Source organism: Larus michahellis, chromosome 6 (genome assembly GCF_964199755.1).
Source record: "Larus michahellis chromosome 6, bLarMic1.1, whole genome shotgun sequence".
NCBI classification, from domain to species: Eukaryota; Metazoa; Chordata; class Aves; order Charadriiformes; family Laridae; genus Larus; species Larus michahellis.
In genome coordinates this window covers 57,893,290-57,919,781 of record NC_133901.1, presented here as the reverse complement: position 1 = coordinate 57,919,781, position 26,492 = coordinate 57,893,290, and the positions used below count along the sequence as shown (strand labels likewise).

Here is a 26,492-nt window from a genome sequence, read left to right as displayed (position 1 = left end):
ATAGGTAGGAGTATTTCTGCTAGTATTTAGTTATGGTGGCATGAGAGTAACAATAGTAATACAGCTGTATCTTCCATGCTGTATGCAGGAGTTATCATGTGTCGTGCAAACCACCATAAAGCTGGAGGGGACTATTAGGCTTAGCTGTGCTCCCTTCGCATCTTGTGTTGTAGGCTCACAAAAGCCTCACTTGAGGTATACTTTCAAATGTGCCTTCAGTGATGACAATTAGTCACTATAATCCGCTCTGTAGCTAGTGTGAATTCTATACTTGTGTCTTTCAGTGCTAAGATACTTCTTCCATGTGCTGCTCTTTGTTTTGAGGTTTTTTATTTATGGTGCATAACTTTTGCCTTCTGCCCTGCTTTCAGTTGCCCTTTCATTTCTCTGTTTATCTGCCTGTATTGCCCACTGATTTCAACTAGATCGTCCCTTCTGTTGAGACAGAACTGAACAGTCCATCTGAAAATGCTAAGGATACTTTTCCAGAGCTTCTGTGAAGCCTTCTCAAAACATCAGGTGTGCTTCATGTTCACTGTAGTCATGATTCAGCTTTCTTTCCATGATTTAGATTCTTCTTTTCTTCTGTTAGCTTCTTAGTCAGAGTTCACGGGTGTTTTAGTGAAATAATCGCTTAACTTTATTATCAAGTTGTGCGTCTTTGTATATTGTAAGATTTTTCAGGATGCTGTTAGCTAGTTGGAGTCAGGAGGCATACCCTTCATTGAGGCAATCAGGTAATGGCTTATGGTGGAGGTTTATTTAACATCAGACAACTTCTACAATCACAAATAACAGAGTAAAAAGACTCTTGACAGTTTTTACCTTACAGGTAAGCTCAGTATATTCACCTCTCAACTAAGAAACATTAAATAAACTTTCACAGGTCTGTGCTATTTGTTGAAATCATCAGATTTTCAATGATGGGAGATATAAATATGTTTAGTTTCCTAAGAAGAATCACATTTTCATTCCCCTCTGCAGACTCCTGTGTAGATTTGAAAATCTCTGTAGAGATGGCAAAAGGGGTGTTTATAACTTGAGATCCAAAGAAGAGAGTGATGTATTGAGTTAATTCAGTAATGACTGATGATATAACTGACCTCCTGTGATAAAGGAGGTGAAACTGAGTCACACTTCAAGGGTTTGTAGATCAAAGCTGTGGTTTGGGAGATCCTTTTTCTGCTGGCAGTTCTTGTTTAAGTGGATTCATCAGCATGTGTCTACTGTTTCTAGGCTGGTTTTTAGCTGAATTGTTTCAGCTAGTCTAGTTTCAGTAGGTGGCTGTGTGTTGCAGACAGAGAATGATGTAGGGCAGGACTGAATTGCTATGGGAAGGCAAGTCCTCTTCAAATAGGACTGTTGTGGAGCATGAAATATAGCTAATGCCTCAGCCAGGTTGACTCACACCTCTAATACACTTCTGCATCATGCCAATGCATATCTCTGGAGGCTGGGGTAGAAATCACTGGTATCCTGTGCTTCCACGTGTACAACTTTTGGGGCAGAGTGAGGGTTTCTCCATTGTTTAAACTGACTTGGGCCTCTGCTGCACCTACTTGTGGCAAGTTGTTCCTGACAGCATACCTGACTCTGGCTGGTGTGTGGTACAAGCATTACTGTGGCCATGAAATAAAGTGGAGCGGTGAATTGACCTTGCTGGAAATCCTGTCTGGTCTGTGGGAGGCTTTTTTCCAGGCAGACCAATTCTGTCTACTGCAAGGCTATTCATACACTTGTGCTGGGGGAACGTGGCGTATGGGGATAAAGACTGGTAGTTAATGAATGTCATCTTAACTTTGCTTGGCAGTGAAGCATTAACAGGTTGTCTCCAACAGGAAACAAGTTTCAGGGTTTTTAATTTGGTGCAATAAGTAATGCAACACTGTTGGATATGGAAAAGATTGCCTTGAGTTAGAGCAATGTTTGGATCTCTATATATAAACTTTTGGTCCATGATGTTTTGCGCTGTTGAGCACTTTCATTCTTGGGCTATTTGGCTCTTTTAATCTATTTATAAATTTTCTAGCTAGTTGGTACAGTTTCTCCTCAGTGAAAGCTGTACCTGGTTGTCTGCTGGAACTCCAGACCTGGAGGCTGAACAAACAAGAAACACTGTCTTTGAATTGAGATACTGAAAGACAACTCCCACTTCAATTTTTAGTTTTAAAGTTTGTTTGTTAGGGTTTTGTTGGTTTGTTTTTGTTTTGTTTCTGGTTTAGATCTTATTCTACCATTAAGTAAAAACTATCTTTTTAAGGATACATGGGAAGTTGGTAGTTATTGAAACTCTTCTGCTGTCATTCTTTGCCATTCAGTGATGTCTGTGTTTTCTGGTATATTTTCGAAAGTAATAAAATGCAAGTATTTACATGAGAGGATTCCAGTCAGTTCCTGCATTGGTGGTGAGTGGCTGTGAAGAAAACCAGATAGTTGTACAATAAACCTCCTGATCTTGAGTTAAAATGTAAAACAAAAGCCGACAACCCCTGACTTGAACAACTAGCCAGATTAGCGATGCAGTATCTACAAATTGGAGGATCTTCCCACCCCCGCAAATCCACATGAAGATTACGGCTCAGTCTGCCAGAGCAATTGTGGTATCTTGAGGTGATGTTGAGACAGCCATGGCAGAGAGTTCTTGGCTTTTCTCAAATTCTGCTGCTGAGGCTTTTGTTTAGAGATAAGAAGGTTGCATGCCTTCTTGTAATTCTCTTCTTGATATCAGATCACACACACACACAAAAATACTCCTTGTGGGAGGGACGCAGGACATGGTTCATATTATGCCTTTTGCCTTGCTATACTCTGTACTCTGGCAACAAGCTTTATAACTTGTCACTTCTGGGTTTTTTTGGGGGTGACTTTTCAATTGTAAACAGTGAGATAATCTGTCAGAGTGCTAACATAGGATGGGGACGCCTGTTACCATTTCTCGCACTGCAGAACAGCCTGATAACTTGCTTTCTTTGCCTCTTGGCTCTCCCCTGTAGAGGGGAGAGATCTACCCTCTTTTAGGGGATTTGGCAGGCCTCTTTTCTGTTGTGAAGGCAAGTGCATTGCAGTGATGTAGTTTAGATGTGTAGCTGGTTTTCTGTCCTACTTAGCTCATTAACTTTTAAATGCCTTGCTGCAAGTTTGATATTCTGTCAGAGAAAATCTGCTTAGACTTGATTTTCGGAGGAAAAGGAATTGTTTGGTTGACGGGAGTGCTTGGAGAGAAGAGTGAAGATAGCCTCCTGCAGCTTCTTCTTCTTTATTAAAATTACAGTCCAGTAGTGGAATTTTAATGAAGTCTTGCAGGATGTATGGTCAGTAGCACTTCTTTCAGCAGTACTTGTCTGCTGCTTTAGTGGGGTTTTTTTTTGTCCCTTTTTTGATTTCTCAGCTTGTTGCTGTGTTAAGTTACTGTAACAGTGAAATGGCTGTTTGACCTAACACGTACCTTGTTGGCTTCTTGATTACTTAGAATGAAACTTCTCTACTGGACATGCTGTTCTACAGTGAATAAAGCATTAGCCTAAAGGCAAAGGATTCTTTTTCTCTTGACCTCCAAGGGCCTGTTTAGGGACGTCAGCAGGTGATACCACATATTTTGTCAAGGGAACACAAGGTGTTCTGGTGAAAAAAGCTATAGAAGAGCTACATATTGCTATCTAGGACTTAGTTACACCTCTTCTTTTAATCAGTACCTATCTTAACATCCTTAGTTCTTTTCTTCTGTGTGCATGTGTCTGTGTTGCTCTTACAGAACCAGGTTATTGATACTTAAGGTCCCCAGAAAGTTCTTGGATTTACTAAAGCATCTGTTGTCTCTGGAGCAGGGACGTCTGCAGTAAGTCCCTGAACAGTGCAGTTTCATTAACAAGAATGTGGAAGGATGAACTTTGAAAAATTACTGAAGGTGCATGGCTTTTTCATTCTTTGTTCCCCACAATGCGAAGACAAAGTTAGTTTAACTTGTAGTTGGAGTGCTTAATTGTGCTCCGTTCAGATAACGAGATCTCTCGTCATAGGTGGATGGGTGGTTCTTTTATTTTGTTGCATGAATAAAAGGATATTCACAACTTATAATTATATGCATGTCCTGAGACTTGGTATATATTAATAACTGTCCTGTGACTTTTTTTCTCCTCCCTTGTTGCTTGGTCTTGCTTTTCTATTAAGATGCCTGTGACTGAAACATTCAAGTTTAATAGATTTCTATGCTGAAAGAGACAGAATTCCCATGTTACGCATAGACTGTAGGATTTTTTTTCTGAATTAATTCCTCCTTCAAATCCCATAGCTGTGGATAAATATATCCAATCTTGATCAGAAAATCTAGGCATGAGAAATCCAATAAAAACCTGATGTGAGAGTGCTGGCTCTTGCTTCCTACTAGTTAATGAGACTCCTAACATGATGAATGTAAGTGCTGGGGAGAGTACAAGGGGAACAGATCTTAGTGGCCGGCCCACGCTTTCCTAAATAACACCTCCCAAATTCTAGGCTAGGGAGAGCGCCAGTCTGGTCCTGCAGTGCATGACTTTTGTTTTCAGTTGGACCCTTGTAAAATTACAAGTGTCTCATGTCTGGCTGAGTTTGATCAGCTTCCAATTTCAGCTGCTGGGTCTGCGTATGTCTTTGAGAAGCTGTTTTTCCTGCTCCTAGATGTGTGTTTTGTGGCTTTCTCCATTCCCCTTCACCCCCCTTTCGAAGTAGTGTTTAATTGCATTTGCTTTGGTAAGCAGCCCCTGTGACCTGGGCCTTTTGTTATTTACTGTTCTTCCTGTCTTTGTATCTCCTGCAAATTTAGTGACTGCTTTCCTCCAAGTCACTGACTAAAATGTTAAATGGCATAGGGCCAAGAACCAATACCTGATGGACCTCACTAGCAGTGGTTTCCCATTGACATCAGCATTTCAAGAGCAGTCAATTAATCAATTTTTAATCTGTTTTATATGTATTTAGCTGATTTTTGGTTTTTGGTTGTTTGGGTGTTGGTTTTTTTGTGTTTGGTTTTTCTTTTTTTTCTTTTTTATTTTTTTCTGTTTGGTTTTAGTCAAAATGTGTTGTGCCAGCCCAAAAATGTTACATAAATCAAAAAATACTGTATCAAACCTGTTACTGTTCTTAGTAAAATTTTTAGTTTTGTAAGAGTCTAAATAAATAAGGTATTTTTTAGAAGCCCATGTTGATTGACACTGTTTTGCTGTTAATTGCTCAGTAGTCCTCTGAGCTGTTCCTTGTTTTTGAAAACCTTTACCAAGCCGAGACCCCTGTGCTTATCTGTTTAATGTTTTGATATTTCAAAGGAATGATTTTTTCTTTTTCCCAGCCAATTGGAACTTTCTCAGTATTCCAAGATTTTCTGGAATCAAACACTGCTGCAAACATTCTTTGAGTCACTCTCATGAACAAAAAATAATCAAAATCTCCATAGCATTTTAAGACTTTTAACTTACAAATGTTATATAACATCACCTTGATAGATTTTGTGAATGATCATATGCCATTCTATTGAATGTTTGTTAATATACTACCATATTCTTATAGAATTTTTTTTAGGTAATATGCATGTGCGGCTCTTTGGTTTTCTTTGCTTACTTTAAAATTGTCTGTGTCTCTCTGCTTGAACCTCTGTATGTTCTCTGCTCTGAATCCCCCTGCCCTCTTCCAACCTCTTGTCTCCTGTTTTTGCTTTCACTCCTAGTCGCATTGTGGTTTGGTTGGCGTTTTTTTATTTATTTTATTTTATTGGGGTTTTGTTTTGATTTGTTTTTAATAGGTCAGATTTTTTTTTTCCCCATGATACTGTTTTGAGGGTTTCTAGTAAAAAGTTCCTAAATAGTTAAGAAATCTAAACAAAAGATGTAGATGACTATTGCCTTAATTGATTTGACTCAATTTCCATCTTTTTGAAACTGTCCTTTTAAAGTGCAAATTGCTATGGATTAAGCTGATTATTTATTTTAAATAAATGCTGGTGAATCAGTTGTCTTATTTTTCTGTTGCAATTGGTCTACAGTATCTACTATACTTAATTACTGCCCTGTCTAGTACTTATTTAGTCTATTGAGATCTAGTTTACAAATTGGTATTCACAGATTAGGGTTGAAGAGTTGACTCACAGATTAGGGTTGAAGAGTTGATACCTGTGTATGCTGGTTTTTTTTATTCTCCCCCTTCCCTTGGTTTGTTGATTTTTTTTTTTTTTTTTTGGAGTTCTTTAACAATTTATGTAATAATAGGATGGAGCCTTTCTTTTCTTTGCTACCCTCAAAATTATTTGACTTCTAGTTAGCAGTACAGGCTTTACTGCTTTGACTAGGTACGTGCATAGGGCTGAATTACATAACGAGTATTAAAGAGTATGTTTGAGCTGTGCTGTCGCAGGGAAAAAGGCATCGTTTGAAATGCTTGGCTCGGTATCCGTGGCAGTCCAGAAATGCATCCCTATCTCCTTCTGAAGATCTTGCATTCCTGTTTTTTAAAGGGGAGAATGTGTCTTTGGCTAATCCACATCGCTAGAGATCAGCCAGTAAAGTCCTCTTGGACTATCAACTTCTCCAGTAGTGTTATGTCAAGGAGTTTGGTGGCTACTTTAATCATTACAAGTGCTCTCAGTTTTAAGGCAAAAGATGATATGAGGATCTCACAGAATATTTTTTTTTTTTTTTGGCAAAGCTTTAAGTTAAACTGTTGTGTTGAACTGTTATCTTAAGTTGTTAACCAACAAACTATAATTGCAGTTTAAATTTTTGACGTAAAATATTTAGTTACATAAGGGATGATGAAAATGCCAGAAAAGATGAAACTAAATATGCTTAGGTGTGGAGGTAAAACTAGTGAAATTTGACCATGCTGAAAACTGCATAGTCAACTCTTTTGTGGTTTGTTTGGAGTTTTTTGTTTGGTGAGTTTCTTGTTTGGTTTTTGTTGTTTTTTGTTTTTTTTTTTTAGTTTTATTTTCTGTGCTTGTTACTCTTAGGATAAAAATGGCACATCCATATTCTGATTTTTGTCAGAGGACATTTTAGAGAATATTGTTTCTCAAATACTGCTTTACTTTAAAGCTATCAATTGTGAAATAGTAGTAACAGTCTCTGAATTGAAAAAGTTATTGCATCCTTGCTTCAGTACTGAGGGTTTTCTTTGTTCTTTCTGCGATTTATTTTTATTTTTTTCTAATTCTTCACTTGCTGGAGAACTTTTTGAGATAAAGATGTTTTATGCTTTCTAAATGTTGGATTTTTAAAAAAATTAAAACTTTTTTCCTAAATTCTTATACTAACACCCAAAAGACATTTTCCCTGTATAGGTCACCAGTAACATTATAAGGGTTAAATGTATGGCTGCTTTGGTTGTGAGAAACATACCTAAGAGAATGCTCTAAAATACTGGTTCTTCATCCCTTTTCCTCTCTTCTAATTCTGTTATTCCGGCAACTTTTCCACTGGCCCTGCTCTTCAGCTGCTGTGAACTGTCAGACACTGAAATACAGATGATGAAAATATAGAAACTGGAATTTAGCAGAGGCAGCCATGTTAATTTCTGTTCCATTTGAAATGCAGGAAAATATCATCTGCCAAATGGAAAAGGACAATCGGTGGGAAAAGAAATGTTCTTTTCGAGCTTCTAAGAGCAGTGACAATGGAGAGAAAAAATACTATAAAAAGTAGGCAGCTCCTTTTTCAAGATCTTGTTTTCAATGTATTATGCATGATTAACTGTACACAGTTGCTCTTTTGGAGTCCTGAATGATTGAATATTACATCGCAGGGCTTATACTGTTTTTACTGCATTGCACTTTGCATTTGGGGGGGAATAGGGCTCTGCTTCACGGCAGTTTTGCCGGTTTTTAGTATAATTTTTGAATAGATTCATACTTCCCTTATTTGCCTTTTTTAATGTCAAGCATTGCACGTAAGATGTTCTGCTGTTGCTATGCAACTGCTAAATCCAATATTTAATATTAATAAAAACCAAGTGGCATTAGCATCACTGAGAACAGTGGGCTAGCAAACTATGATTGTACAATATCCAAGCTGTAAAACTTGGCAGGGACTTCAGTGTGCAATTGCATGCATGGCAAACTGTGGGGCATGAGTCATTGGCAGTTACTATTTTAAGAGTGGTGAGTTTGAGTAAAATTTCTGAGCTCTTCTGATTTTTATTTATATATATAATACAATTTTCTAAACAAAAAGATAAAGAATGAGATTGGTTAGCTGATTTCCTTAAGGTTTCTTTTCAGGTACAAATTCTAAGGGGTCGCTACCCATAAAAGAGTCAGTATTATAAACCTACGGGTCAATACCCTGATTCTCCTATTTTTCTTCTAGGTCAGGTTGGTCGGCCCTTTCCCACTGTTCCTGCCACTTCCTGAAGCCTGAATTGGCTTTTTTTGGAGGCAGTGCTACTTCTCTGCCTGACAAGGTGCTGTTCAATGGGATGTTTTTCCAGTTTCTTCTCTTCCACCTTGTTTTCCAGTCTCTCCCCTACTTCTCTTTACTCTGACTGCTATTTCACCGTCACTCTTTCACCTAGTTTTTTGGGTTTTTTTTGTTCTCCACATGGTGCTTTCTGAGATTAGATTTTTTAGCATCAGCCTCTGACAGGCATTACATCAAGGATGGTGGTTTGCCTTGGCAATGCTTTGGCCATTTAAGTTGTGTTGCAGGCTGCAAATTCTGTAGGGTCCTGCATCTGATATCTAAAGATGTTAGTGCACTGGCACTCTTGCTGACACCCGGAGAGATGTAACACCACTTGTCCTTTCCTTTTGAAGACTGCTGTCCGAAAGATTACTTTGATATTAGACCTGTATATCGTCAGAGTTATTTTAGAATTATTGCTCTTTTGTGATGTAATAACATTTCCTTCATAGCATGTGATCATTTAGATTTCATCCGGTTTCTTAAAAGGGCTATTTCAGGTAGTTTGTCTGTCCCAAATTCACCCATACAAGTTTCTGTAAATTTAAAACTGTATTTTTGTGTCTTAAAATTTTTTTATTTTATTTCTTCTTTGGCTTCTCAAAGATTCAGGCCAGTAGGAGAAGCTACCCCTAGCTATATGCAAATGGTTATTAAACCTGCAAAGCAAAAGTATCAATGGGTGGAAAAATACAGTAAGTTGTAGTCTTGAGTGTTATGATCACATTGTGAATATACTTTTATAAACAGGCAGGATTTGTCTGTCACCCTCAAAGTAGTCTTTGTACTTTTCATATTCACTCTGCTAACCTGTCTTCTCACAGTATTGGGTAGTTAATAGCTCTGTAGATTTTACTGCCAGCAGGGGTTTACTGTAATATTGATTTAACATTTTCAAATAATGGCAGTAATTTCGGTAAAGGTTTTTCCTCTTTTGGAATAAACTAAAATTGGTTAGATTTATTTTAAGTGAGGCATAAATCATAGCATTGAAGTAAATTGGACTGTGTATCTTAGATGCGGATCTGTGATTGGAATTTGGTTGCTTAGTGGCATGGCACTGCTGAATCCCTTTCCTTCGAATTTTCTCTCCTCAAACCTGTAACTGTTCAGGAAATACTGATTCCAATGTCTGCTGAAATTAAGAAAAGTGACTGAATGCCACTCAGATGGAAGAATGTATTTTTTTTATTTGGGAAAGTGTACCTTATTTCAGTTCAGAGGCTTAAGCAAGAGAATTTTTTTCGTATAGAAATTACCTGGTCATGTTGTAGAACCTACAACTTCCTGTTTTCTTTTCAAAATGGTTCATTTCAATGTCGTAACATTCTTTGGTTTTAACCTGGCTATTTACAAAAGTGCAGGAGTCGGCGGACTCTAGATTGTGCTAGGATTTCTCAGTAGTTCACTCATCACAATTGACCCATGCATCTTGTAATACTTAGAGAAAACACGTTGAGTTCTGTTCTTGGAACAGATAAATATAGAACTGCTATTGTGAATATTCTTGTAGTGACGTACTTAATCTAGAAAGCTAACAATTGTTTTATTTGCTTTTAGGGTTTGAAAGTATTCTAGAAGGCCTGTTTGGACCTGGATTATTAAAAGATCTCAGTTTGTTTAAAGGTATTCAATCTCTATGTTTGTATCTTGTTCTGCATTTCTAATGACAGAAGCAACCCCAGCTCTGCCTCTAGAAAATGTGTGTTACCGTGGTGATTTGTGCTTTTTTTCCCCCCTCCCCCAGGCAGCGCTCACAGTTAGTTTCATATTGGCTAAAATTACTAATGAGTGTGCGTTCATCTTTATGTAGCTGGGAGTGTATTTGGCAGTGCTCGGAAAAACAGATTTCTTGTGTGTAGATAAAATGTGTACAGTTTGGTAATCTGGGGGTTTAGAAAAATGGCCGAAACGAAGCCTGCATCCTCAGAATGCAGGCAAGAATGTTGTGAAACAGGTATTTAATTTGGCATTTCTCTTTTGGCTCCAGTTGTGTCACGGTTTATGAATATGAAGTAATTTGCTATTCCTCTGATTTACAGACTGTGAGCCTGAAGGTGTTTCTGATTGGTCTTTTGATGAAAATTGTCTTTTCTGCTGCCTGAGAAGAGAAAAAGTGAAGGTAACAATGCAGATGTGTGAAGCTAGTAGTTGTAGGGGAGGGACAAAGGGAGGGAGTTTGCTGCTCCTAGTTAACAGAATATAGAAAATCTGCAACCTCCTACCCATTTCCCCTCCCTCGGAAAAAGGCTTTCTGAATTAAAATAATACAAGTTAATGAAGAGACTTGCGTCTTCTCTGCAACTTTTTCTTTGTAGTATGTGATGCAGATTATTTTTCTGTGTAGTGGCTCTTTGTGTTTTGTTGTTTTTTGTTTGTTTGGGGGTTTTCTGGAGTTCTTTGTAAGAGGTCTTGTTGGGATCATGTAACCCCTTCCCAGTGGAGCCAGACTTTGGCTTGTGCATGTTTACTACAGTCAGATGCTGGGCTTATCTTCAGTATGGAAATGTGGTGCATTTTAACAACATAGAGTCTTGTTCCGTATCTTGGAATCTCTTTCCCTGTGGGCCATATCCTTTTATTAAAGGGCTCATATGCATGGTAGATTTTGTACTGTGCTTGTTTATAACCAAGTCAGAGCCTAAATGTGGACAAGTCAGCTTTGCCAACAGAATAAACTTGCAATTTGTTTTCTTAATGAGAATATAGCACAGTAGCCTTTGTTTCATATATAGCTATATGGGATTGTTGCTCAGCCCATATGTTGAAATAATGATTGTTCTATGGCATAGGAAGGAAGGCTCATGTGTCTTGGCAGGACTTCATTTGCTGGAACTCTTAACTACTACTTCTTCCTGCACAATGTGAAATAACATGCAGAGTGGATCTCTATCAACTTAGAAATGAAACAAAAGCAGCCTTCCCTCTGCAGCAGCTAACGTGTGGCTGCATGGCTTGTTCATAAAAAATGTACCTTGTTTACACTGATACTTGCCATGTTGCCAGTTTATGCTTGTTTTTGTATTACTGTTTTTGTTAAGGCATGGGGAGGAGTGTTAGGAGTGCTTGCATTTAGAACAGATGTAAGGCATAATTCTTTCACTGAGACTGACAGCAGGTAAGCTATGTACGCTTGTGCTGTAAGGAGTTCTATCTTGTTTGACTTACATCATCTCATAAAAAGACAAAATTCAGTGTTTAGTACAGTTCTAGTTAATCCACTTAATTGATTCAGAAATTCATTTTGTGCAGTCAGAGGCTGGTCATAGTCTGGGAGAATCTAGTAGTGTATGGGTAGATCTTAAAAAAGATGGATTATATCTCAATCGTCCTCATAGGTCCACAATAACTAAAATGCAGGTCCTGAAAATCGGTGATTGTTAGGTGAATACAAAAACTAAGAACACAAGTGTTCACCGTATAGTGTGCTGATCAGTCACAGTCGTCTTATCCTTTATAAGCTTCCACATAACCTTTAGTCAGAAGCTGAGATATCTCTATTTATATTTTTGTGTACTTTGCTGGGCTTTTCTTTCTAGTGGTATGTAGTAAAGTGTAGCCTATGATTGCGTCACTGAAAAACTGGTGATGTATTCCTTATGCTAGTGGTAGTTATCATTTATGTTAAGGCTTCTCACATGGTTTCCCGTTGTACTGTTTGTGACTTTTAAATGGACAAAACAAAAGATGTAGGTGTGGTCACATCTGGTGCATTCTGTGTTGTTTTAGCATCAGGGTTCTAAGGAGATTTTAGGATTGCATACAGATTGACACAGAATGCAGCAGGATCGTGCAGCATTGCTAGGCAAAGGCACAAAGTGAAGAGGGAGGAGAGCAAACTGGACAGAAATGTGAGTTAAGAAAGGCTGTGGTAGTGTCAGTCAGCCACTGTGGGCTTGGGTAGAATAATTTTTATTAATACAACCCAAGCAGTTTCTGTCACTTTTTACATTTCAGTAGCCAAAAATGCCTGTTTTAAACCATTTTTCTTACAGCTGATTGATAAACAGGGACAGAAAATATCGCTTTGTACGCATGGTTGTTTGCTGCTCGGCCAGGGATCCCTAGCTGTTTAGGGAACTGGGAAAGGAGGGTATTCAAATCAGACTTTTGATTTCTCTGTTAATCCTGGTCATTCTCCTCGTGCTTGGCACAGGGCTTCTTCGGAGCATGTAAGATTTTTTTTAGAGTTGTGTTGTCTTTGATTTTGTGTTTTGTTTTGTTTTATTTTCTTCCTGCTCCCCAGCTTCTGTATCAGTTCTGTTGGGTTTGGGTTTTTTTTGTTTGTTTGGTTTTTTGTTTTTTTGGTTTTTTTTTGAGAGAAGAATATCGCTCCTTTTAGACCTAGTGAGTTCTTGTATGTCAGCTAAGAGGGATGGCAAGATGGGAGTGCTTCCTTTCCTTTGTAGATATACCAAATTGCTGCACTACTGGCCGTTGCTGATGTCATTAGCTTGCGATGCAGAGTTTAATATGACTCTTTTATGGGAGCATTCAGATATTATGGATTTAACATCATAGTTTGAACTAAAACATCAGACACTTAATTGTTACAAAACCTTATAACTTCATTTGATATTTAGACAAATGATGGACAGTCTTCATCTGATGGACTGAACTAAATTAGAAATGGTACTAGTTTATTTGAAATCTCTTTCATTCAACATCTGTACTGATATCTTTTACTCTCCTTTTTAGGGAGCCACAGACTCAGTGTTCTGTAACTGCTAAAACTTTTCTGTTCCTGTACATAATGTGGTAGCCGTTGTGCTTTCTGTGCCATGTCATCTGTTCTGCTTTTTTTATTGTTGATGTGCATCCTCTTTTTGGGAAAAGCACTGGGCAGTTCTTGGGATAACTTGGGTTTGTTCTTGTATACTGGTGAGTTACAGAATTAAAAAGTGTGTAATCGATTGTTGTAGCTGGGAACAAGATAGCCACAAACCACGTATTACAAGTGTGTGGCTGTGGCTGGCCTTTTTTTCCAATGAGTACATCTCTACCATGACCTCCTTTTGGATTAGTGGAATAATTAATCAGTGTATTTGATTTTCACCTTTGAGTGACATGTAAGTACCTGGTCTGACAAGTTCAAACCCAATAAAAATCTTCAGGTTTTTTTTCTGTATTTCATTTACCCTTAAGAATTACCTGTAACTTAAGAGACCAGTAGTTGTGCTCAAGGAGTATCAAGTTCTGGACTACAGGATGAGAATTAGAAGCTGAAATTAGTTTATTGGCAGAACTGTTTAAGGGAGAAAAAACTACTTGCTCTCCCACCCATTTCAGTGATGTTGGTTCTTTTTTGTACAAGCAATCAGATTCAATTACATGCTTTCTTCAAAGGATGGAGAACCATCTGCTTGAAGTATTCTGAAAAGATTAATTTATTTGTAGCAGTAGTTCTACTTGCAAATACTAAGAAAATGCATGGATTTTTTGGCAGTCAAAATACAAGATGGTTTTTGATAGAGAAATGGACTTAAATGTCTTCATTTGAAAGGAATAATAAAATACAGACAAAACAGGGAGCTAAGATCTCCCAGATTTTGCCCAAATCCAAAGGGTTATGTGCTGTACTGTAAAGCTTTTAGAAACTAGATTATTTTTTTTTTCTTCCCTAGTATAATGCAGAATACACAATTGTTTCAGTATGGTATGATCAGAGAGAATACCTGGTTACCTAAGGAGCTGCTACCAGGTTATTATCCTGTGTGTCTGTGTGCAGAAACGCATGGGTACATTGATGGTCATGAAAGAGAAAAAAGGCAAAGGTAGCAGCTCTGGCTGCCTACTCATAGTGAGAGGAATCGGGATTGGGTTTTGTGGGACCAAACCCAGTGAATTCTCATTTGAATAATCTGCAAATGTGGTAATTCTCAATTCCTTATGGGCTTTATCCTTCACAGGAAGATTTAAGATAGTATAGTTTGCAAGGTGGTTGGGTTGTTTGTTTGTTTGTTTGTGTTTGTTGTTGTTTTTTTTTTTTTGTGAAGCTTTTCCTTCTAAAACGTTATGGTGCAGAGAAGACCTATCAATTCAGCCAAATTGGACTTCAAGTGTACTTGACTTATGTCTTTTTAATTAGGGTTCTTAATTTTTCAGTGTGGCTTGTTAAATAAACTGACAGAGCTATCATTCCAGAAGAGATCTGTGGCTTCACATAGAATATTTGTATCAAATGAGATACTTTCTACTGTCATTTGCTCATAGTTGGAGCTCAAGCCTAGTTTAAGATTTATTTTTTTAAAGAAAAGATGCAGATAGATAAGGTCAGAAGAAAGCACCAGTAATAAGAGGGGAAATTGGAAACAGAATCCTTAAAGAGGATTCGGTTGGGTATATTCATTTGGAAAAGAAAACACTATTGTCTAAAGCTACATAAAGCAATTCATATGTATTAAAAAAAAAAGGGGGGGGGTAGGACACGACTAATCTCATTAGTTGGTGAGAGCAGAACAAGAAGGATAATACTCCTAAGCACATTAACTATTTTATAGATATATTTAAGCTACAAAAATAGCAAGAGAGAAAATGACTTCTGGGAGCATATTCTGGAGTGTCATGCTGTTGACGGCAGAAGGTTGAGTCTCATCTTCGAAGTACTTGGGCTTCAGTGTAAGGACCTCTAATGATTCCTTCAGTTGTGAAGAAGTGTGGTAGGGTACATCATGTGAAGGAGTCATTTTAAAATTTAAAGTTATTCTGATATGATTTGGATATTTTTAAAAGCTTGTAAGTAATTGCTTTACACAAACATCTGAAAGCTAATATCATGCCATTACTTGATTACGATTAGTCATAATAACAGCCTCTGAATCTTGTGTCCTTTGACTATGGAGGAACGTAAACAATAAGAAGTAAACTGCAGTAAGTGTCTGAATACTCCCAAAGAGAAGCTACCACTATAATTTAAAGCATTAACTTGTAGAATAATTGAAGATGGCAAAGGAAATATCTGAAAATGAGTTGAAGTTGCGGAACTCTTATGATTTTTGATGGCTTCAGAAAGTGTTTAAACTGTGTACAGAGATCCTAAGTGCACTGGAAGATGCTCTAAAACATTTTTAATGGATTTCATCACTTTAAAAAAAACCTAAAGCATTTAGACTGTCAATTTTGTATTGTGTGGTTTTAAAATAATTCGATATGGAGGCTAAAACCTGAAGAAGCTGTTTGTGATAATCGCCAACTGTGTTTAGTAGTAATGTGGGGTTACAGTTTTGCTTGTGCACAAATGTGAATATAAGCATATTATATTTTCTCTGATTTTTTTTTCCCTCTCCCCCTACTATAGATAATAAATGATATTCAATAGCTATGGATCAGTCAAGTTAAATTTGTTTTGTATTTGGTAAATCTGACATCAGTCACCTTAATAAGGGAATAATACTGTTTGTTACTATAAAAGTATGTGTGTTCACTAAGTGAGGGATATCTTGAAACTAATTAAACTACCTGAATTTTTAGTTGATGCTGAGCTGAGAACAGTTCTAGATGCTTTAAAGGGCGTGCTCAGAATTGAAAGTGATCTCAACAAATATGAGAAACAGGACAGACAGACTTGTTTTGTCAAATCACAAGTTACAGATGTCTGAAAAGTGATAGCATTGTAAAAGTAGTGAACAGTTTTTGGGGCTATATCGAGAGAGGCATTTGTCATAATACCTGGAGAGGAAATTTCTTCTCTTACCTAAATGCTGGTGAAGCCTCAGCTGGGTGTAGCATTTTGAGAGATGTAAACAAACTGAATAGCATTGAAATGAAAGCATCAAGAATGACTTGGTCTTGAAGGCAGAAGGAGGAGAAGGCATGAAGGCAATCTCTGCTGCCCTTAAGGCTTGTCTATAGAAAATAGTAGATTGTTCTTCTTTGCTCTGGCTAAGAGTTAAAAAGACTGTACAGTCTTAAAAAAAATGAAGTCTTGGAGAAGGCAACCTAGGGATGCTGAAACATTCTTTTCTTACTCACTGTTCCTGATCTTGCCTTGGGGTGGAATGGGAGGCTGGATTGTATCCCTGGGGTCCGTGGGTTGGCCGATAAACCACTGGTGGTCTGTGAGAAGCTTCCCTTCATTTTCTCTACGAAGGAAAATAGGAATTATCTCATACTAGTCTATCTTGTAGGTGCTTCCCGCTCCATCTGTGTGCGGCTTGTGGCTTAAACATGAAGCTGCTGTTGCCATATCTATACAAAACCAGCCTGCATCACACCTTTCTCTTCCTGACAGCAGTTTAGCATTTAGAATTGTTGTATCAATGTTACCTACAAGGAGGGTCTCAGTGAGGATCCAGCGCTAGTGCTCACAAGGCCAGGCTGTCCAGGATTAGATGGTCTCTCATTGACCTTGCATTTTGAAAACCTGAGCCCTGTATTTCTAAGGCTCTTTAACTTAAGATATGCAGCATAACTATATCATTAACATACAAAAAGAGCTCCCTTTGGGAGCATGTGCAAAAACCACTCCAGGTGTCTTTTCCTGAAGCATTATTGTTCAATATAGTGGTACTGCATGTTCTCTGATGGGTTTCCAGGGATGCTCTGGGGCATGGTTCCCACCTGAAGAGAAGCACAAAGAGAATAGAATGAGTGCCCTGTTATAAATAATATTTAAAAGTAACTGGTCAGGTTTTTTTCCAGGGTATTTGTAACCAGCGACAACGCTATCTAAATGTTAATAGGCCTTCCTTCTTACTACCTGCATGTTTTGAAAACTTTGGTGTGATTTGGAACTGCAGAGTGAGAGGATAAGCCTGATGACAGTGGAGCCAAATAATGGTTATTGGGAAGAAATGGTGGAAAATTTTAAAAAAATAAACAAACAAACAAAACCCCAAGCCAAACAAACATGCATGACCCCAAAAAAACAACTTCCCCCACCACTTCTTGAAGTTGACTTTGAAAAGCAATCACAATGAAATATTTGGTGTGGAAACTTGAAGTTTCCTTCTAGAGGTGAACCGTCTGTGAAGATTGCTGGCATAATTGTGACACAATTAATAAAAAAATAATTAAAAAAAGGTAATACACGAAAATCTCTACAGTATATTTTGTCTCACGTAGTCAGTGCTGTACTGCAGATGCCAGAAAACAGCTGAAGATTTTTTTTTTCCTGTGCACAAGGTTAAGTCTGACTCTTTTATATAGTTGTATTTCTTTACATTTTGATGTCTTAGCATGGACATTGATAAAAATCATACATGTGAAGAGATGCACACTCCTTAGGTTGTGGGCTAAGAACTAGGCACTGCCATTGCCTTGCTATTCCACTCTTCTCCTGAATGCAGATTAAATGATCCTTTATTCAGCCATTCACCAGTGTAAGCCACTTACTTTTTTTTTTTTTTTTTTTTTCTGGCTGATCCCTTTTTCTTCATTCCTTCTCTATGTAGAAAATGTACAGCTTTAGTTAGCCTAGGTAGATTAAATTGTACTCTTTATACATTAGCTTTATATGAGTAATGTAAAGTACACTTGTTTATGGTGAGGTATGCTGCTGCTGAACTCTGTTTCCACAGAGTTGCTAAGTTAGTACTTACTGTGTATTGTCTTAGTTGCAAGAATTACTAGGAAGATTTGAAATGCATTGTGTTGGTCAAGGGTTATTTTTATTTTAGGCTTCTTCCAGAGCTATAGCCTGTCAAAGTGCAGAGTATCAGGTTGAAGGGGCAACATTTCCTTCAATTCTGAATTCTCTGTTTGTCCTTTGAATTAAAAGAAAGTTTTTTGCAATGGCTTGTGGGACTTTAGCTAGAGGATGCTAATTAACTCTAATGGATCTTATCTAGCCAAATTTCTGTGCCGAGATTCCTTTTAAAGTAAACTTTCAGCAGTTTGTCTGTAAATGCTTAGATATTCCAATGATTGTTCTGACGCTTCTGAATGCCTACATTACTTCTGTTGTTAGTTAATTTGCACAAATGTCTGCTTTTTACACAAACTGATAAGCTGAGTTTACAATTATCTTGATAATGCCTAAAAGATAATGGAGCTTGACTCAGAATGGCTGTCAATAACTAGGACAGATCCTGCATTAAACTTTGTCAGATGCAGAAACACAGTTTCAAAAAGAGGATGCAAGTGTGTTCTATGAAGTCTCACCTGAAGAGTAACTCTTATAAAAATATTTGGCTTATTTTCCACAAATATTTTTATTGTGAAATCCTGTACAGATACTTCACATATTTTAAGTATTAGAAAAGTACAACTGCATTTTCAGTGTGTTCATAAAATACCAGTGAACCGCAGGAGCACTACTACTGGTTACCTGGCACAGAGGTGAACTCTTTTATTATATTTAACCTGTCAGTTCAAATTTGTGTTCTTTAAGACTATCTCAAAGGCGCTAATCTTTCCTAGGAGAGCCAGCAGTTTTGAGAGCAGGTTTGGAATCTCACTGGTATGGACAATAGCGTCAGTCACACTGTGAGGTCTTTACTTCTGCAGGCTCTTACCTTTGCAGCAAACGTGTTGTTTTACTCCCCTGTCACCTTTGTCATCACATGCTCCTTGTCTTTTTATTTAGCATAAAATACTACTTTGTCTCTATACCTGGTCTGAGATAATATTTCCCTTTACTTTTGATAGAGGACTTTTGGAAGCGGTTGGAATTACAGATCTGAGGCGAGAGCCCATGTTGTTCAGGCCAGAGTCCACAGCATTTCATGTTATTACCCTTTGCACGTAGTTCATGTGACTGCCGTGTTCGTTAATTTACTATGGGCTAGTTATGTAACCTTGCTTCATTAAACCTCCTGAAGTTGAGATGGCACAAACTTAAGAATGGCGTCTTCTTTTCATTTATTGTGAATTATAAATGAATTGCCAGTTCTTTCCTTCCCTTCTAGTCCCATGAAGATATGAACCCGAAATCAACTCGTACAGTAGAGGCCAAAAAAACAGATGTAGCCTAGATATTATGATAACTGAAACTGTAAAGGTTAACCAAACAAAACACTCCCTAAACCCAAAGCGTGGTTGTGTATACATTCCTGCAGTAGGCAAATACAGGTAACTTTAATACAGCTTAAAATGGAAGTGGAGGGAGAGGGCCAGGAAAGAGATTGTTCTCCTAAGCAGGACCAAGGCATTAAACTGAAAGAAATGAGAGAAGGGGCATGTGCCTGGGGGGCGAATCTGAGTGTTTATATTTCGTATTTTTGTAACCACTGTCTTCTAGTTTTTTGAGTTGTATTTAAAATGAGTAATTTATCCTGGCATCTCTCACAATTTAATTATCCTAGTTAAAAACTTGTTTTGAAATATTGTTGAGATACCTCAGTTGCTTCCAATTGTAAGAGATAGGATGATTTTTAATCAATTGTAGGTGTTGTAAGCAGCTATTTAAGTTTATTTCACTTAAAAGTAGCTACTACTGAACCGTTTCACAAAAGGACCTGTTTGTTGCTAATGCTTGGTCATTTATTGCTTGGTTTGCATGAACACTGTGTAAGGGTAAGGAGAACTTTCTCTGTTTTGCCTTCGAGTTATTTCTTGGAACTGAAAGTAAAAGCCAAAGAACAAGTGCTAGATACAAGATTTGCAGCCAAATGTTTTAAAATATCTAAATCTTCTTTTTTATAGTGGGCTTTTATTTCCCATAATGTTATCAAATCTTACAGGCTTCTGCTGCATTTACAACAAGAAAACAGGACAAAGTACAATGTTCTGGAGCTGTCAAAAAACAAGTTGTGATTTCAATAGATTCAGCTTTGTGTTGAGTACCTAACAAAGTTTTGAATTTAGTAAAATATTTAATGCCTAAGGAACTTTATTCATTTTGGAGTCAGGAAGATCTTACAAATATTGAATATCTTTGCAGGAACACTTAGTCAGTCTGGATGAGCCAGCCTCGGAAGCTGGACAAGAAGCTCTGCTTAGACAAGAGCAAGCAAAAATCATTCGTTTTGAAAGGCAAGCGGAAGAGTTCCTCAATGCAGTCTTTTACAGAAAAGGTTGGTTTTAATGAGGGGGGGAAATGGTATCTCTCACTGGTCTTTTTGCATGCAATATAAGTATCAAAGATCTGACGTTCAAGTTGTCATTGTATGTTCAGTATTTTTCAGTTGTCTTCTTTATATATATTTATCAAGAGTAAAAATTGACTCTCAAATAATGTAGCATTACAGCAGTGTGGGCTTGGGACAGAGGAAGAGAGTAGAACATATTTAACCCTAAAACAAATCTCTCGGTGAGAACGCTGGCGTTTTGCACTTTTGGAGAAGTGACTCAGTTCTTACCCAGCAGAACTGCTCCCCTGAAACCAATCTTTATGTGAGTGGGCTATTTGAAGAAGGGGCAAAAGGTAGTAGGTGGGTGCTTTTTTTAATTTTTTTTTTTTATTTTAATGGGATGTGTACTAATGCAGTTTTTCTTAAAGGTCAGCAGTCTTCTCCCTATGGTCTGTGGTGATTACCCACCCCCAGCAACCCACAGTATAAAGTGTTGTTGAAATAGTGCTAAGGGGGATATATGGAGAATTTGAAACGTGATCAGCAAAAGAATTGGAAAATCAGTACCGTAGAATATGCTGAGAACAATAGCAGTAGCTCAGTGCTAGAAAATCCTCTAAATCTCTTCTGGAGAGTTATGTCAGTTAAACTGTGCTCTTAGGAAGGTACAAAATTCATTTCACTGTTTTCTACCAATCTGAGAAATGGGGAATCCAGAGGTTGCTTCCAAATGCATCCTGAATGAAAGTATATTGTACTTATCAGTCTAACCCATGTGTGAGAAAATCTGCCAAATCAGTAATTCCAACCTGTCTGCTGGGGGACAATGAGAGGCTTCAGTTTAACAAATCAGAAATTGCTGTAGCCAGTCCTCAGCCCTTCCTCCCAGTGACCAAAATATTTAAAGGTGTTTTAAGTAGATAACAGTATCTTAGCCTTTCTTTTATGACTCAAATGAATAAATACAAACTAACATTATGATGTATTGCATAAAATAAAGAAGCATGTAGGATGGTAGGAAGGACAGCTATTGCATTACTACTGATAGTTCAGATAATGCTTTTATTCCAAGTCTTCCTTTTCAGTTGTGGTTGGGGGTTTTTTTCTTCTTTTTAGGTTAATGTTTCCTTTAGCTTTTTAATTTATCCCATCTCTCTTTAAATCCAGAAGGGATTTAAGAAAACAAAAATACAGAAAACACACTTTTTCCATATTACTCTTCTGGTGAGAGAAAAAATTCACTACTATCATTTCCAAATTGTTTATTAAAGACTTCATCCCTTTAATATTGAGCGTAAATGTATGACCTCTGTGTGTGTCTTATTAGAAATGTATACTTTCCTAATTGTTGGAAAACTATTGGCAGATATTGTAGTGTGTGAATGAGGGATTTAACACTCTGTCCATGGTCATATACACAGAATGAGTATAATGAAATCACTTCAGATGTCTAAGAATCTTTGAGTTTTTTTTAACATGCTCTTGCTTTCCTTCCTCTGGCAAAGCTGTGCTTGGTGCAAGAGTAATGAGGGAGGGGAAGAAGCCTGGCAGGAAGTCAGTTCTGAATCCTTAATGCATCGTTGTCAAGTTTAGCTGTATTTAGATTGCTTGAAAGGTTATTCTAACTCACGCCTCTGCCATAAGATCCCCGGGCACTGTCATACCAAAGAGGACACAAAGAATGGCAGAACTCTGACGCTCCTACATCGTTTGGAGATGCTGGGCACTCCTGGCTTCATGCCAGCAATTAGTTCTTTTTTTTCTTTCCATCCTCACTGCCAGTAACATTTGAGACTGGTATTTTGTAGCCCAGGCAGATGAGAGAAAATGCAGATGTTCTGTGAACGGATGCCCGTTGCGTGTCAAGGATGTACACTCATGTACTTAACATACATAGGTAATTATCAGGATTGGAAAACTTTCTGAACAGGTTCATTGTCCATTAACCTTACGTACTTTCTTTCTGCTTTGTGCCTATGGCACTGTGACACAGTAATACTTCTTTCAAATATTCAAACTTTCCAGTGAAAGCAGAGTGGTAGTACATAGCTGTCCATTATCTTTACCTTGGGGCAGGATAGGACCTTCTTTTGATGGTTTAATGAAATCATACCCTTTTTGTGTGATACTGCCCTTCTAAGATTTCAGTACAGATAAAATACACAAAAGCTATTAAGGTTTTAAAGCTCAGAGGCACTGCTTTGGACTATTTGTAGCTAATAAATGTTTGCTGTATTTTTATTCTCTGAGAATTGCTAAGTTTTAGTTAATTTTAGCTTATTTTTTTCAAAAAAACTGGACACCGGGAGTCAAAATAAACATCTGGTTGATTTCAAGTGATGCTGTAGAGGCACCAGCAAATATTTTCCACTTGCTTTTGAACAGCTTTAATCCTTGGCATTCAGGCTTTATATTAAACAAGGAGCCTTTAATGTGCTAGGTTACTACCCTTCTGCTTGCAAATTGAGTTTTGTGTCCTGAATTAGTGAGTTTATCTTGAGCAGCACTAGAAAGCTCTCAGTAGTCACTCTGTGCTGATTCTTTGAAGTTGTAGATTACAAAGATGCATGGCTGTAGGCACAGGTAATATTTTCTCCCTGAATTTGGAAATATGTTCAGCCGTGAGCATTACTGAGTTGTACATATGCACATGGGTGCACAGTAAAGGCATAATTCTTCTTCAGAAAACAAAAGTATCATAGAGCTCTGAATGCCTGCTAGCCCCACTTGTATATGCTACAAGCATGTGTCGAATAGTTGGTATCAGTGTGATAATGCCATCAGTTTGTGCCCTTATGGGCTTTCCTACAACCTTTCATATGTCCCTCAGCAGGTTATAGTAGAGAGGTTAGAAAAAGGAAGAAAAAGAAATGTCACCATAGCAGGGGAAAAAAAGCTTCCACACTTCTCCAGGCTTGTGTCCTTGTGGACCATTTGAGAAGAAAGTGAGAATGTAAATGTATCTAAATTTAAGTTTGGCTCCTCTGTTCGTGGCTTTTTCAAACCCTAGTGTCTTATCCTTAGCAACGATCAAACATCCTGTAGATTTTACAAGAAAATTATTACCTATTTACATAGACGTCTTGAAAAGTGTACTGCTATTATACCCCTGAAAGAATATACATGGTGACGGTATAAGACCTTAGATTTAGAAGGCTGTGCTTAACAGGAAGGAGTTTGGACTTGATAATTATTTAAAGCTCAATATGGTTTTTCATCAAGAAACCCAGTAGCTGCTGACTGCTGCTCTCTGGTTTCTGGGCAACTCTGTGCTCAAACCTTCATGTCAGTCATCCTTTACAGATACGTAAAGCTGGTTTGTTGGATTGATGCATTTTTGTCAAAAATGGTGGCAAAAGGCAAATCTAATGCTGAAATGTCCCACAGAAGATTTTGCTAATGCTTCTAATAGTTCAATCTCAATAGATTACCTTTCAACCCGGGCAATTTTTTTTAAAGAGGAAGTAAACATTTTTCTATTGTTCCGTTTTGAGAGCTGCTTTTAAAGATTTGTTTGGTCTTCTACTGCACAATTTTCTCTGAATGTTTCTTCAGAAATAGAAAATCAAACCTTTTTGAGCCATTTCTGGAGCTGTGTGGTTGTAGTGTGTTATTTTGTGTTGATTTTATTTTTTTGGCCAGAGAACACAATCGGTTTTTGAGGTGCAGTGGCAGGACTTTAGCTTCTGTGATTTAGGCGTTACAGATTTGCTTTCACATAATTAATTACTACTGGTCTAAAATAGTGATTTTTGACAATATGTTTTTGGGCTGCCCACATCCCAAAATATCTTTGCATTTATACACTGTTTCATTTAAATAAACTGGAATGTCTACCTATTCTGTTTCACATTTCTTACTAATAGATTTAGCAGCTGTTCTAGAAATAGAGTTTTCATGTGACGCATCCTGAGTTTTTGGATATGTGAAAGTTCTTTGGGTAATCCCCGGTGCTGCATTGGTTATAATGATAGAAATGTCAAAAGGAATAGATAGAATGGGATGGAAGACACTTGAACGTTTGATCTTCACGTGAATTATTTTGAAGAATCAGAACAATAGGGCTTTATTTCTCAGTAAACTTGTAGGGGACTGCTGCAACTTTATTCTCCTTTCTTCCCTTCTGTAGCTGCAGGTAAGTTACTCAATTCTTCCACTGAATAACCTCTTCAGTTATTTAGGAATGAACTCCATTACTTGGTTCTTTCCTTCATGGGTCTAGCTCTCCTTTCTGTTTCCACACCGCTTAAAGGTCTGGTCGAATATACCTATATTTGAAAACAAAATATGAGATTGCATATTTTTCTTAGGGAACTTATTTTGGTAAGGTTATGCCAGAATTAGCAATGGTTCTTGTTCAGGTATTCTAAGACTAAAGTACATTTTCTGCAGAAACTATTTTATCTCTGGCTTTCATTTTTTTCCCTAGACTTTTTTTTTTTGTAAATAAACAATGACTTAATATAAAAGCTGTTTTCCTTAAAGTAAAAAAAATTTCTAATATTTACAGACAGTCCTAGGGTCTCTGACCCCAATATTCCCCTAGTGGCCCGTGAGATCATGCAGCGAATGATCCGACAGTTTGCTGCTGAATATACCTCAAAAAATAGCTCTACTCAGGACTCCAGCCAGCCCAATAGCACAAAGAACCAAAGCCTGCTGAAAGCATCTCTGGTCGCCTCCTCTCCCACGGCTGCAACTGCTCAGAACCCTGTGCTCAGCAAACTTCTCATGGCTGACCAAGACTCACCTCTGGACCTTACTGTCAGAAAGTCTCAGTCAGAACCTAGTGAACAAGGTAGGACTCTTCTCAGTGTCTTGCATCCTACAGCAATCCATTAATGGCATTCTTGTTGCAAAATCAGACAACTAGAAGTTTGCACTTTTACGTAAAATGTAAAGTGGAAGAGCGGTAAATGTTTTTTCAATAAAATAATGACTAGCTAGATGTGTCTGGGAGAGAAGAGACTTTTTGAAAGAATGTAGGCCCATAGACATGAGTGATTTTTCTGAAGAAGGGCAAAGGGGACGGACGTGCTCCAGACTCTGGGGACAAGTGTGCTGTTCCTGCTGCGAGCTGCAAGAAACAGTCTGCCAAAATAGACTGTACGCTTGCTGATAAGGCAAGTTTACATGGTTATGAAAACCATAACGTTGTCTCCTTTCTGAAGATCAGTACACAGTCTGACTGAAGGACCGATTTATTTTCTTTCTGGTCATAGCGAGAAAACATATCGAGTATCTTTTAAAAGTCTGTGAGAAATTGCTTTGTGAAGGCTATAAAAATGATACCAATGAACTGTACAAAACTTCCAGTTTTATGTGTTTGGAAGAAATGTCTCTCTACTAACTTAAAAATAGACTTGTTCTGCAGAGCACAGATTGAATAACTTGTAACACTGTTGCAGAGCTTGTTTTAATTTGAAAACCTTGCTTTCTATCAAAAATGTTTTTTAACAAGCAAATTCTGTGAGAGATTATAGTATGTGAATGATTGGGGTTTTTTTCTGAAACTGTTGAATAGAGGTTATCATAAGTGTATCCTACTGATAGGATTAAAATTAGCCCCTTTACCCTTCTTTAGAAACGTGTTAGTGTCTGAAATCATTCCATCAAATACAAAGTAGGCTGTCCATCCTCAAGTGGAAAAGGTGCCTTTAAAAAAATATAAAAAAAGCCTTTTGCTCTCTAGTACAGAATTGTAGGTATCCCTTTATTCTTTGAACTTACATTTCCGAAGCTTTTTGTAAAAAGGTTAATTTTATGTGGCCCAACGATAGGCAGCTTTGGCATCTGGACACTTACTGCACTTAGAGCACTTATTGAAAGTTGTCACCACACTTCAGTGACAAAACTGCAGTGCAAGGTTGTAGGGTTTCTTTCTTGAACTGAGGACTTGTACATTCAGCTGACAGGCATTTGTTTCTAGCTAATTTTATTATAGCTGTATTTCACAGGTGTCTTTTGCGTATGTGTTTAGAAATGTTAGACTGTTCTCATTGTGAAGCTTTTTGCTGAAAGAGGGAGAGAATCAGTTTTGCTTCTGCTTTTTCTTTAATTAGAGGATTGTATGGTGAAGAAGAAAGCATGTACAGCAACCATTCTTTAGTTACCATGTGAC

At 37.6% G+C, this 26,492-nt stretch overlaps 1 protein-coding gene across 6 annotated transcripts in view; it reads left to right on the top strand.

Moving 5' to 3' along the window:
* Positions 1 to 26,492, top strand: part of LCOR (ligand dependent nuclear receptor corepressor) — a 62,601-nt gene that overhangs the window by 22,024 nt on the left and 14,085 nt on the right. For 4 of the 6 annotated variants that reach the window (XM_074593388.1, XM_074593389.1, XM_074593390.1 and 1 more), the window contains 4 exons: positions 9,981 to 10,046; positions 10,463 to 10,542; positions 20,242 to 20,374; positions 24,882 to 25,169. In XM_074593388.1, the coding sequence (XP_074449489.1) occupies positions 9,981 to 10,046; positions 10,463 to 10,542; positions 20,242 to 20,374; positions 24,882 to 25,169 (567 nt within the window). Of the gene's footprint in view, positions 1 to 4,668; positions 7,661 to 8,327; positions 8,422 to 9,980; positions 10,047 to 10,462; positions 10,543 to 20,241; positions 20,375 to 24,881; positions 25,170 to 26,492 lie in introns of those variants that run through there. The other 2 variants (XM_074593391.1, XM_074593393.1) reach the window with 2 other exon arrangements.